At 42.0% G+C, this 14,541-nt stretch overlaps 1 protein-coding gene across 1 annotated transcript in view; it reads right to left on the bottom strand.

The window, feature by feature from the left end:
• The window catches only part of LOC101597289, a 69,616-nt gene that overhangs the window by 11,201 nt on the left and 43,874 nt on the right, over positions 1-14,541 (bottom strand). The window contains exons 4-7 of the mRNA XM_045130635.1: positions 4,825-4,956; positions 4,690-4,726; positions 2,367-2,572; positions 1,393-1,467 (exon numbers count right to left, since the gene is read on the bottom strand). Of these exons, the coding sequence (XP_044986570.1) occupies positions 1,393-1,467; positions 2,367-2,572; positions 4,690-4,726; positions 4,825-4,956 (450 nt within the window). The remainder of the gene's footprint in view (positions 1-1,392; positions 1,468-2,366; positions 2,573-4,689; positions 4,727-4,824; positions 4,957-14,541) is intronic.

The raw sequence follows: 14,541 nt of genomic DNA, 5'->3' as shown, positions 1-14,541 counted from the left end.
ATTTGCCCGGTACCAGGTAGCGTAATGCTGTAGCCTACTTTTGTTGTGGTTGATTATTATTTTTGGATTTCTGAGGTAGAGTCCCACTGTAGCTCAGGCTGACCTGGAATTCATTATGTAGTCTCAAGGTGGCCTCGAACTCACGGCGATCCTCCGACCTCTGCCTCACAAGTGCTGAGATTAAAGGTGTGCTCCACCACGCCTGGCAATTTCTTTTGATATTTGAAGCAGGTACCACTTTAGCCCAGGATGACCTGGAACTCACTCTGTAGTCCTAGATGAGTCTCAAAAGCACAGAAACCTTCCTACCTCAGTCTACTGAATGCTGGGATAAACAGCACGTGTTACCACACCTGGTCTGATATACCTCACTTTGACCTTGAATGTCTTAAAGAAATATGACTTCTTTTTGGTAAGACAGTCCCAAAGTACTCTCAGTTACCATGTAATTAACCTAAGAAGAGTGGCATACTTTAGTGCACACAGTAGTTTCTGTAAAGCTTTGTGAATCTTAATGCTTGATGAAGAATGTGCCAGGAACGGCGGGCACGTCTGCAACCCTAGCTCTAGAGATGTAGAGGTAGGGGATCGTGAGTTCCAGGACAGCCTGGGCTACACAGTGAGATTCTCTCAACAACAACAACAAAAATAAACTGAAAAGATGACAAAGGAAAGATGAATGAATGAATGAATGAATGAATGAATGAATGAATGAAAGAAACAGGAGATCCCCCTTCCCACAAAGTGTCAGTATGTTCAGAAAAAGCATGAATCTGGGGTGATTCTCTGCCTGTAAGTGGGCAAATTCTTTATGTTATTAAAGATAATAGGACTGTTTTTAATATGAGAGAAAGTAGCAGAGAGAGAGACTGGGAGAGAGAGGAAGAGAGAGGATTGGAATGCCATGGCCTTAAGCCACTGCAAATGAACTCGAGACATACACCACCTTTTGCTCTGGCTGACGTGGGTCTTGGCGAATCAAACCTGGGTTCTGTGGCTCAAGTGCCTTAACCGCTAAGCAGTCACTGCAGCCCAGACAATAGGACTTTGATATAGTATAGGTTTGGTGGTGGTGGTGGTGGTGGTGGTGGTAGTGGTGGTGGTGGGTTTTTGTTTTGTTTTGTTTTTTAAGATAGTATCTCACTGTAGCCCAGGCTGACCTGGAATTCACTATGTAGTCTCAGGGTGACCTGGAACTCAATGGCGATCCTCCTACCTCTGCCACCTCAGTGGTGGGATTAAAGGTGTGTGACACCATGCCTGGTCTTCATATACTAGTTTTTACAGTAGACCAGACTTGTATGGCAATCAATACTTTTTCTACTTAGTTGTTCCCACACAAAATCATGAAGATTTTTGTAAGCAAGAAACAACGGAAATCTGCATACTTACAGAGCAGTTAAGGTGGTCAATATTTTGATAACTGTATATTGTAATACACCAAGTCTGCATCTGTAAACCAAGACCCTGCAAAAGAGAAAAACATTTCCACATTTCAACCAGTCAATTAAATAGTATCAGACCCTCAAAGTCTCCAAATTAATCACTCTGACAGAAGACACCAAATTTACATTTAACTGTTTCACTTGGTCATCCTAAGTGACAGCGGGGAAAGACTATGGGTGTTTTGAAATTATCTGATCACCGTGATGTCTGAAACATCCCCCATGCAGTCCCACAGCAGTGTAACGCAGAACAAAAGAAGTGACGTGGGGCCAGGCCTGTTTGGATTGAAATCTCCCCCCAGTTCTAAGGGCTGCAGCTTTGGCTCTCAGCCAATAGCACCACTGGGAACAACTAGTTTCAAATGGGGCCTTGTGGATGGGAGTTACATTACTGAGATGTGCCCTCAAAGGGGGTACAGAAGCTTCAGAACTTTTTCACCCTGATTTCTCCTCCACAGGATCCTCCCACGATGTACCCCAAAGCACCAGGGCCAAGCTGTCAGACTGAACCCTCCAGATCCGTGAGCCAAATAACCTATCGTTTCAGATATTTTGTCACAATGTTATAAAACTGATTAACTCAATATTGGGATTTTTCAGAATGAAAACTAAAAAACAAGTGAGGTGTGTGCCCTGTAGGTTCTGGTTTCCAACTGTAAAGATTTTGCTTAAATGTTTTATTTTATGTGCAATACATTGTTGGGATTTTCTATTTAAATGCACAACTTCAAACAAACCAAATTGAAAAAGAAAATCTTAACATGTAGATTATCAAACACGTATCTGATCGCCTGGATAAGGAACGGTGCACTTAACTGGATACGGCTCTTCTCCTTAACACACTGCCTATTGGGGGCTGACTGACGCTTATGTGTTGTTGAAGTTCAATGGCAGCGGAGAAGAATGAAGACCAACACTTACTCTCCTGCCGTCCAGGGTGGACAAAAGCAAAACGGAGGGTAATGATTCATCTGCTCTTTGTTCTCCAAGAGTGATGTCAAATTTGGATACTGGTACTTTAGATAATTGTACAGGTACGCCATGAAATTGTAAATAAGATAGGCTTCATAGCATTCTCGGCAGGTATCCACATATATGGAAGTATTGGGGAATTTCAAAGCCAACCACTAAAAAAAAGCATAGATGTTACAGAGCTGTTGCCTCAGTGACATGAATTACTATTCCAATTCATGGCACTCACAAAAAGCTAACTCATAAACCTCTTAAGCTCATAAACTTGTTATATAAACTTATTGTAAACTCTCTAACATTTATGAACAGTGACCTTCAAGTATAACCCTGTGAAATAAGATTTGTAAAGCAAAAACATCTTAGTTATAGCTATTGAAAAAAAATCAGTGTTTGAGGAAAATAGTGAACGTGAAAAGAAAAGTTAATTACTTGGGTTCCACATGGAACCAGAAATCTCTTACCATGCTATAGAAAATGCTGCTGAAGACATTTTCTTTTTTTTTTTTTTTTTTTTTTTGAGGTAGGGTCTCACTCTAGCCCAGGCTGACCTGCAATTCACTATGGAGTCTCAGGGTGGCCTCGCACTCACAGCAATCCTCCTGCCTCTACTTCCCAGTGCTGGGATTAAAGGCGTGCGCCACCACGCCCAGCGACATTTTCTTTATATCTAATTACATTAAAGCAGTAGTCATACCTAATGCTGAAAATTTTCAATTTCGGAATAATAAAGAAAAGACAATACGTGAAAAGCATGGCAATGCACAATCTGCACCTGTGATTTTTAACCAAGCCTAACACAAAAATATTGGAAAAAATAAAGAAGGCAGACATTAATCTTTCAATGATACAGTATAACTGCTACTTACATACATTCATACCACCTCAGGCACTATATGTAAACCAGAGATGACAGTCAGAATGGGAAAGGAGGTGCCTGGCTCACAGGCTGACATGCCCAATGCACATGAAGTTCATAAGCACCGGACACTTGGAAGTCTGAGGCAAGGCGTGTTCCTAGAACCAAGCCCTGTGGCTGGTGAGGGGTGACGGTGATTTCAAATGTTCCTAAATAAGAGGCTGGGCATGGCATTGCACCCCTTTGAGGCCAGCACTCAGGAGGCAGAGGTTGTAGGATCGATCTGTGGTTTTGAGGGGGGCCTGGGACTGCAGAGTGAGTGCCAGCTCAGCAAGGGCCAGAGTGAGCCCCTACCTCAAACAGAAGAAAAGAAAGACAAATTTCACTCATTAAAAGACTAAGAACTTAAACCCAGTGTGATGGCTGATGTGGGTGGATAACCATGAGTTCAAGACACGTTTGTGCTTTGAGTGAGTTCTAGATCAGCTAAAGCCATAGTGAGACCCTGCTTCAACGGAAAAAAGAGAAAGGGGGGCTTTACCCAGTTCCTGCCTTCTCATGGACAGAAGCTCTGTGTACTGTCTTCCCTTTTCCTTCTCTTCAGCACTTGAGGTTTTCTCTAGAACCTCCTCAAATCTCTCTAAACCTTAAAAGAGACCAAGACCAAGCACTTGTAGACTAAGCATTTTCTTTTCTTTTCTTTTTTTTTTTTTAATTTTTTGGTTCATTTTTATTTATTTGAGAGTGACGGGGGGGGGGGGGCAGGCAGATAGAGAGAGAATGGGCGCACCAGGGCTTCCAGTCACTGCAAACGAACTCCAGATGCATGTGCCCCCTTGTGTATCTGGCTAAAGTGGACTGTGGGGAATCGAGCCTCAAACCAGAGTCCTTAGGCTTCACAGGCAAGCGCTTAACTGCTAAGCCATCTCTCCAGCCCAAACATTTTATTTTCAAGCAAAGAAAATAGCTATAGAATTTGTTTAAAAGGTACTGTCCTATTTTACATTCTTTTCTATAAAATAGTTTTATTTTAAAAATACATATAGTTGCAAGCAGAGGGAGACAGTGTCAGCCTTGTCCTAGTGGAGAAAGAGAATGAGAATGGGTGTGCCAGGGCCTCAAGCCGCTGGAAATGTATTCCAGATACATGTGTACTTTGTGCATCTGGCTTTAATGGGTACTGGGGAATCGAACCCAGGTTGTTAAGCTTTGCAGACAGTGCCTTAACCACTGAGCAATCTCTCCAGCACATATTTTATACTCTTTACCAACATTCAAACAAAGTGCACCTTCTCATTTTTCTTATGAATCTGACTCCTTTTTTATCAACAATAGACTTTTATTACCTTATTAAGCATTCTGTAATAAGTACAGTTAGTGTCATTAAGCAAGCTCTTAATGAGACAGAATACTTACACTATCCAAACTGTATATGGGAACCATCAACAGAATCCTATTGAAGAGAGAAACAAACAAAAAAAACCCATTTTATATCTTATTTATGAACCTAGCCAGGGCTACTAATAATAGCAAAATGTACTAAGATTTCACCTTATTACTGGTTTTTGTAGCTCAGGCTGTGTATAATTCTTTGCATGTTGTATAAGTTGTAATGCCGATGAAAATAATGTCATCAGGACAAACAGCCCTGCAATAATTGGAGGCTTAGTAAATAATTCCAACCTTAAAAAATAACAACAAAATACATATCAATTAAAATGAAATGGCTCCATGAAATATTTTTATTTCTTATGTTTTGTTACTAATAAGGCATAATATTTCCTAGCTGATTAGGTGCTATTCTTACTTCGCCTTCATAATAAGATCTTATTTATTTGAGATAGCAAGGAGAAAGAAGCAGAGAGAGAGAGAGAGAGAGAGAGAGAGAGAGAGAGAGAGCGCGAGCGTGAATGGTGTGCCAGGGCCTATGTAGGTACTGCAAATAAACTACTGCTTGCATGTGTCACCTTGAGTAGCTGGTTCATGTGGGTTCTGGGGAATCAAACCTGGGTCCTTAGGCTTAACAGGCAAGTGCCTTAACTACTAAGGCATCTCCAGCCCACTGTTGGTTTTTTTTACAGATAGGACGCCTACTTTTTTCCTCACTCAGCCTTCTAGACATTAAATATACAAACACAGGGCTGGAGAGATGGCCTAGCAGTTAAGGCAGATGCTTGCGTGTGGAGTCTTGTCACCGCAAACAAATACTCCTGCAGCTTTGCTTGGGTGGCCTTAAGGACTAAGCCATCTCCCCAGCCCCTACTCAGGTAAATTTTGCTGTTGATGTTTAAGGTAGGGGCCTGCTCTATCCCAGGCTGACCTGGAATTCATCAGGTAGTCTCACACTAGCCTCAAACTCACAGGAATCCTCCTCCTTCTGCCTCCCAAGTGCTGGTATTAAGTTGTGCACCACCAAGTTCTACTCAACTAAACTTTATATACATTAGCACTTTTAAGCCTCTACAGTGACAAATCCACTACACTCCCAACCAAGCTACGCTTACGGCTATTCTAATCCCAGAACAATGAGCCAGCCTTGAATTAGGTTGGACATTCATGAGGGTTGCTATTAACAGGGGCAAATTAAGTCAAAAACTAGTAGTTGAAGAAACAAATTCAAAACAAAGTAAAATATACTCATGGGAAGCCAGGAAGTATTTGAATCACATTCAGAAATATCCTGTATGTTGGCTGTGAAATTGAGTCTAGATTCCTTAAGTCAGACAAGGCAGCTTTTTAAAATTAGCACAGAAACAATTCAGTTTCATTATGTTGTATTACAAACAAATGTTGGTTTCGTTTCCCTTTCTCGATCTATTTATCCCTTCCCCTCTCCCTTGTTCCCCTCCCTTTCCCATCTCTCTTCTCCCCTTTGTTAGTACATTTTTCCCCTTTGGTTCCCCCATCCCTTCCTCCTTTTCTACTTAGGTTTGTGTGGTCTTTTGTGTTTCCATATGAATTGTTGGGTTGTATTTCCTAGTTCTGAGAATGCCATCAGAAGTTAGGCTGGAATTGCACTGAAGTAAACTACAGATTACTTTTAGTAGTATAGACAAGTCTCTCTTACATCTGATGTCTTTTATTTCTTTCTTTAGCGTCTTTCAGTTTTCTTTGTAGAGATCTTTCACATTCTTGATAGAGTTTATTCCTAGCTACTTTATTATTCTGAAGCTATAATGAGAAGGATATTTTCCACATTTCTTTCTCAGCAAGTTCATTAGAAATCCATGAAAGCTAATTATTTTTGGGTGTTGATTTTGTATCCTCCAACTTAATTGAATGTGTTTTATGGCAAAGTTGATAGGGTCACATAAATATAGAATTACACCATCTACAACCTGCAAATAAGGATTGTTTCATTTAAAAATTATTTACTTATTTATGGACAGATATAGAGACAAAGAAAAGAAGAAAGAAATTGGCAGATAGAGAGAGAGAGAATGGGAGGGCCAGGGACTCTATCCACTGCAAAGGAACTCCAGATGCATGTGCCACCTTGTGAACCTGGCTTACATGGGCACTGGGGAATTGAACCTGAGTGCTTAGACTCTGCAGGCCTTACCCACTCAGCAATCTCTCCAGGCTTCATTGTTTTCTATTTTTATCCTCTATATGTTTGCCTTATTGCCCTAAGTAAGACTTTGAGAACTATGTTAGAGAAGAGTGGGGAGAGTGAACATCCTTGTCTTATTCCAGATTTTACAGGAAATGCTTTCAGTTTCCCCCAGTGAGTCTAATGTTGGCTATAGATTTGTCATATATAGTCACTATTATTTCAAGGTATGTTCCATCTATACATTGTTTCTCCACAACTTTCAACAGGTGGGTAAATTGAGCTTTGTCAACTGCCTTCTCTGCATCTATCAACACCACCATGTGATTTCTATTCTTTCATTTGTTTATATGGTGAATTATGATTATTGGTTTATATATGTTGAACCAGGTCTATGGTGTGAGGAGGGAAAGTCCATGTGGGATGCGGACCAGAGGGAGAAGGAAAGTCTTGAGAGTGACAGAAGCGCTGCTTCCACTCTGGAAATAGCAGCAACTTAAAATACATGCAACGCGACTGATGTTTTAGCTGGATCCTATGCACAGTGTCATGAAGAATCCAGAGAAGACATGTTGAGAACTTGGCTCAGGCTATTAGCAGTGGAGATTTCAAGGTACAATTTTTCTTAAAGGTTACTAGCACTTTAAAACCAGTTGAAACTCACTACAAAGATAAATCATAACATGGAATATTATGCATTTCAGTAACCTTACTATTCTATACTGCACAGAAATATTTCAAAGTAAGACAAGGTTATTTATATAATGATGTTTATCCCGGAAATTGGTGATAAATTCAAATAACCGAAGTATATTACAAATTAGAATATTTAATGTTGCCTTGCATTATAGCTGATATGCACTTAAAAAAAACTACATGAACTATACCAAGGAGAGTCAACAAAAATAGTGAATATACAATGCAAACATGTTTAGATGCATGGTTACTTAAAAATTACTTCCACAGTACAAAAGACCTGAGATACTCATGGGTTTCTTTCAGCTCTTCTCAGTAAAGCACTGCTATCACGTAATTTGACGTTTAGTACACATGCCCAATACATACACCTATTAGCTAAGTACCTAGAGAGTTCTCAGAGCAAAGCACTTTCCTGATATCACAGTTAAGAATACGGACTACAACAATATATAAAGGCCATTTTGCAAAACTCCTGCTCTGCTTAGGAGGTAACTACGGGGTTGAGGATGGATCTTTGGCGGTCCTGTGCTTGCCTAGCATACAGTAAGACCCTGGCTGATAGCCCCAGCACCTCATAAAGGGGGCATGGTGGTGCACACCTGATGCCATCATTCACTCGGGTGTGGTGGAGGCAAGAGCATTAAGAATCAAGGTCGTCAACAGCTCCATAGCCTGTTGCAAGCCAACCTGAGCTACATGAGGACCTGTCTCAAAAAAGCAAGAGCTGAGAGGAAGAGTGACTTTAAATACAAAGCGACCAGCAAAAGCAAGTTAACAGGAATCCTTCAGTTTAGGAAGCTAGTTAAAAGCTAATAAAATGCAGCACGTGGTTTTCAAGGGAGTTTATTCACTCTGATTCAGCCTAGTATCTGAAGAACAGATCTGATACTGGGAATAAGGTCACTTCCAGAAACTCGTGCAAATCTACGCAACAGCGCGCCTCTCAACAGCCACCTTAATACACTGTCTTCTCCCCACCGGGTCCCCCTGTACTTGGAGCACGAGTTACAGAATTAGGAAAAGAAAGCAAACAAGTTTCTCTCCAAAGCTGATCCTGTCTAACCAGATGGGTTTCAAGTCCCAGGTCTGGGTGGTCTATGACGGAAATGCGGGGAAGGGAAGCTCCGGGCCACCCTCGGGTGCAAGAAAGGCTGGAGGTCGCTGGTGTAGGACCCTCTGCCTCTTCTTCGTGTATTTCCCACAGGACTCTGGGAGCTGCAACCAGTATTGTCAGCAGGCAGAGAATGACAAGTAAAAGCTAAATCCACCTTCTACAACTGTCAAACATGGAGGACATTTTCACACAAATACTTGTTTCAAAAACCCATGAAAAGTAGCCAGTTGGTGATTTCTGTCTCCCAAAGGTTTCTGGGTGGGCAACAATGGACAAGGATTGAGCCATGGCTGCAGCTCTTCCTCTGGGACGCTGAGCTGTCAATGCAGCTGCCGCAGCCACTCAGCATGCTGCCCCGGGGTGGGCGGCAACCTTCCTGTCCCGCCAGCATCCACCTGGATAGCCCAGAGTTTGGCCTGCAGCATGTCTCCAGGGAGAGTGATGCGACAAGGAGCTAGGGACCCTGACATTGGGGTCCTGCCCCTCAACTCTCTGCCTGCTGTCTCTTCTACTGGGCCACCCAGCTCCCTGCCTTCCTTTCTTCCCTCCCTCCCTCCTTCCTTCTCTCTCTCCCTCCTTCTTTCCCTTCCTCTTTCTTCCTTCCTTCCTCCCTCCCTCCCTCCCTCCTTCCTTCCCTCCCTTCCTCCTTCCTTCCCTCCCTCCCTCCTTCCCTTCCTCCTTCCTTCCCTCCCTCCCTCCTTCCCTCCCTCCTTCCTTCCCTCCCTCCCTCCTTCCTTCCCTTCCTCCTTCCTTCCCTCCCTCCCTCCTTCCTTCCCTCCAGCATTCCCAGGCTTCAGGAATACTGCGCCCCAGGACTTCCTCGCTCACTCAGTGGGGGCCATCCTGAGAGGAGTAGGTCTCAGACTGACTGACTGGACAGTGATAGTCACCAGTATTAAGCTGGTGCCACCCAAGCTGCCCATTATGAGCATTCAGGTGCAGATGGGTGTGGCTGTAACCAAGGCCATCAGGTTAATGGGAAGGAGGAAGAGGATGGTGAAGGATGTTACAATCATACTCTCCTTTATGATGGGTCTAGTGGCTCATGAGTGAGGTTTGGGAGCTGTAGGAAATGAGAAAAGCTCAAGGACACCCAATACCTTCTTCCCCTGATTTTATTCCAACTCAAAGAAACCTTAGTAAGGGGTAGTCACTATAGAGCTCAGGAGAGAAAACCTGCAATTTCTCAGAAAAGTGGCCTGTTCTTTCTAGGTGAGGATTTGGAAAGCAGGTGGAAAAAGGCAAGAGTGAGAAACCTTTGTTTAGTGGTCAGTCAGTCGCTAGAGTTTAGGGGGGAAGGAAGAAGATGCGTAGTTATTTCTGGGTACTGTAGAAGAATCATCCTAATGGCAGCTTAAGTTCAGAAGTAGCTGCAAATATGAAAGGTGCACAGCTGACACATGTTAAAAAGTCGCATTTAAAAACAAACAAACAGACAAAAAGTCTCACTTAGTCTGTGTGTGGTGGTGCACATTAGTAATCCCAGCACTCTGGAGGCAGAGGTAGGAGGGTTACTTAGAGTTCCAGACCACCCTGAGACTCCATAGTGAATTCCAGGTCAACCTGGCTAGAGTGAGAACCTACCTCAAAAAACCAAAACAAACAGGGCTGGAGAGATGGCTTAGTGGTTAAGCGCTTGCCTGTGAAGCCTAAGGATCCCGGGTTGAGGCTTGATTCCCCAGGACCCACGTAAGCCAGACGCACAAGGTGGTGCATGCATCTGGAGTTATTTGCAATGGCTGGAGGCCCTGGTGCACCCATTCTCCCTGGCCCCCTCTGTCACTTTCAAATAAATAAAAGTTTAAAAAGCAATGATTCGTCTGCTCTTTGGTCTCCAAGAGTGATGTCAAATTTGGATATTGGCACTTCAGATAATTGTACAGGTATGCCATGAAATTGTAAATTAGATAGGCTTCATAGCATTCTCAGCGGGTGTCCACATATATTGAACCATTCGGAAATTTCAAAGCCAACCACTAAAAAAAAAAGCAAAGCTGTTACAGAGCTGTTGCCTCAGTGACATGAATTACTACTCCAATTCATGGCATTCACAAAAAGCTAACTCTTCAGCCTCTTAAACTCGTTATATAAGCTTATCGTAAACTCTCTAGCATTTAAGATCAGGAAGGACCCCAGATAACTCTCAGAACGAATTTGAGTGTGTGCGTGTGTGGTGTGGAGCAAGTATGAGGGCTCCACCTGCTACCAGTGACCTGCAAGTATGACCCTGTGAAATAAGCTTTGCAAAGCAAGAGCACCTTAGTTATAGCTATTCAGAAAAAATCAGTGTTTGGGGAAAACAGTGAACGTGAAAGGAAAAGTTAATTCCTTGAGTTCCACATGGAACCAGAAATTTCTCTTACCATGCTATAGAAAATGCTGCTAGAGACATTTTTTTTATATCTAATTACATTAAAGCAATAGTCATATCCAATGCTGAAAAATTTCCATTTTGGAATAATAAATAAAAGACAATACATGAAAAGCATGGCAATGCACAATCTGCAACACCTTAGTTTCACCTTATTCTAATAGCTGAACAGAAGTAACGTTTCCATAACCCTCTTTGGAAGCATGCTTTTATTGGGAAGTAGCCACCACCAAAATTGGTGGGCTCTCTTTTGTAATAAGTGACAAGATCACCTTCCCTGAACTTCCTTCTCGAGTCTGTAAGCCAAAAGAAACCCATTTTTCCCACAAGCTGCTCTTGGTCAGGTGATTTCTACCAGCAATGCAGACCTGACTGCAATAGTGACAATATTGGAAACAACCTAACATCGTCATATTGTAACCTACACAACAATGCAATTAGGCAAATAAAATCTCTAAACTACAAGTTTATATTTTCCTTATGAACATTTCCCTGTGACATTAAGTGATGTACAGTGAGTGAGGTACTTTTTTTTCTTTGTTACCCCAAACAGCATGGCATCCTATTATATGATAGGTTGTCTCAAATTATGTTGTTCTTTAATTTAATTTACTTTAATTAATTTTTTTTTTTTGAGGTAGGTTCACACTCTAGCCAAGGCTGATCTGATATTCATTATGTAGTCTCAGGGTAGCTTTGAACTCATAGTGATCCTCCCTCTGCCTTCCAAGTGCTGGGATTAAAAGCATGAGCAACCACGCCTGGCTTATTTTTATTTTATTATTACAGGCAAGCCCAACAAACTAGCCTCTTTTACTTTTATATGAGAGAGTGAGAGCATGAGAGAGAACTGCTGCACCAGGGCCTCTAGCCACTGAAATCGAGCTCTAGACATGTGCACCACCTTGTGCACGTGTCACCTTGGGGATCTGGGGAGTTGAACATGGTCCTTAGGCTTCACAGACAAGCGCCTTAACCGCTGATCACTGACTCCTCTGCCTGAGTGCTCAAATTTCAGATGTGTGCACCACTGTGAATATTTGTAGAGACATTTTAAAATTCTATCTCAAGCTTAACACTAGTTTTTAAAATATGTTATGCATTTGTTTATTTATATAGAGACATACAGAGTAGTGAGCCAGTGACTACAGGCTCACCAGGACCTCGAGCCCCTGCAAACAACCCCAGGCGCACGCATCATTCTGCGCATCTGGCTTTACATGGGTACTGGGGAATCAAACACAGACCACTAGGCTTTTGCAAATAAGCAACTTTAACGGCTGAACCATCTCTCCAGCCCAGCACTCATTTTTTGTTGTTCAGTATTTTGTTTTTTGTTTTTCTGGGATAGGGTTTCAGTCTAGCCCAGGCTGTTCTGGAAATTATGATGTCATCTCAGGTTAGCCTTGAACTCTTGAACTCATGAGGATCCTCCTACTTCAGCCTCCTGAGTTCTGGGATTAAAGGCTTGTGTCACCACACCCAGCAGTTTTAATTTTATACACAGGGTCTCACCATGTAGCTCAGGCTGGCCTGAAGCTGGCAGTCTTGCCTCACAGCCTCTAAAGTACGGAGATGACAGACATTTACCACCATTCCTGGCTTGCTATTAACACTATTCAAAGAATATTCCATGCCAAACAACATTATTATCTTTCATATAAATGAGAACCTATTTCGGATATGCCTTTAATCCCAGCACTTGGAAGGCAGAGGTAGGAGTGTCATGAATGCAAGGCCACCCTGAGATTACAGAGTGAATTACAGGTCAGTTGAGGATAAAGTGAGACCCTACCTCGAAAATCCTCCCCCCCCCAAAAAAAAACAACAAAAAATGAGAACATAAGTGCCAGGTATGGTGGTGCACACCTTTTAGTCCAGCACTTGGGAAGCTATTGTTACAAAAACTACCATCTTGACACAAACAAATTTGCCAATTGGTTTTATAGGTACCAGTTCTTCCCTTACTGCTTTATAAAAAATTAGTAGGCAGTACATCGCATACTAGAGACAAAAATCAACACTATTCAGTGAGAATATATATATACCAGTAGAATGTTAAAACTATAACTGAGCTCAGGTAGAGAGAAATGTTAACAGGCTAAATTTTCTAGGCTTCATGATCACATTCATAGATGAGAAATTCCACTGGTTTTATAAAGGATTTAGCTCACTACCTAGCTTCTCACATCATATGTGTGTCTGTGTGTATACTTACACATACATATTAATAAGTACAGTTTCAATAAAATTGTGACCATAGTATCACACTCACAGAAACAATTTTTCTTGAGGATAGCATGCTAGTCCCAATGATCTGACTTTAAAAAATTTATTTTCATTTATTAATAAATAAATAAAAGAGGGAAATGAATCGGCATACCAGGGCCCCAAGCCACTGTAAATGAACTCCAGACACACGAGTCACCTTGTGCATCTGGTTTATGTGGGTGCTGGGGTGTGGAACCAAGATCCAAAGTTTCACAGGTAAGTGCCTTAACTGCTAAGCCATCTCTCCAGTCCCTGAGCTGACTTTCTAAAATAATGTTCAAGACTTATAGAACTCAGTTCTAATAGCCAAGTATAAAAATTGAACCGCAAGAGACATTTTCCTCCAGTTTAATTTTTTTAAAATATATTTTAGTGACTTATTTGAGAGAGAAAGAGGCAAACAGAGAATGGGTTTGCCACTAGCCACTGCCAGTGACCTTCAGATGCATGTGCTACACTGTGCATCTGGCTTTACGGAACCTGAGTCCTTTGGCTTTGCTGGCAAGCCTTAACTGCTAGCCACCTCTCCAGCTAAATTTTTCTTTCCTTTTTAAAAAATATTTTAATTTATTTATGCGCAAGTAGAGGAGAGGAGAGAAAGAATGAACACACCAGAGTCCCTGTTCTGCCCTATGAGCTCCAAATGCATGTGCCACCTTGTGCATACGGCTTATGTAGGTCTTGGGGAATTGAACTGAGGTCCTTTGGCTTTGCAGGCCAGTGCCTTAACCGTTAAGCCATTTCTCCAGCTCATTTTTTCTATTACACCTACAAAATGCTTATGTAAAATATAAATTTTGGGGAAGAAGGGATTCACTGGAGGATGGATTTGTGAAGGGGAAAATGGTGTAAGGAGAGAATTATGATCATGTATATAGTCTATACTTATGGACACTGTCAATAAAACTTGAAGAAATGAAGTATGAGTTTACTTATACTATGAACACAGCAAAGGAAGACTGAAGTTATTCAGATTCTTGGGCTCTGGACATGGCTCAGTGACAGAGCACGTGCCCAACATGTGTGAGGCCCTGGCTTTATCCTCAGTATCACTAAAACAGTAAAAGAAAGGAAGGAAGTGAGGGAAGGAGGGAAAGGGGGAAGGAGGGAGGAAGGGAGGGAGGGAGGAAAATGCTGTTTCTTTGGACATATAAACTCTCAGCCTGGTGCTGGGAATTAAACTCAGGCTTGGAGTATTGTGGGCTTAACTGTATGCTGCTGAGCTCTTCCCCCAGCTATGAGCTAATTTTTAAAATACCT

The sequence above is a fragment of the Jaculus jaculus genome, chromosome 12 (genome assembly GCF_020740685.1).
Source record: "Jaculus jaculus isolate mJacJac1 chromosome 12, mJacJac1.mat.Y.cur, whole genome shotgun sequence".
Taxonomy (NCBI): Eukaryota; Metazoa; Chordata; class Mammalia; order Rodentia; family Dipodidae; genus Jaculus; species Jaculus jaculus.
The sequence above is the reverse complement of the archived record's forward strand: the minus strand, read 5'-3'. Positions and strand labels throughout refer to the sequence as shown.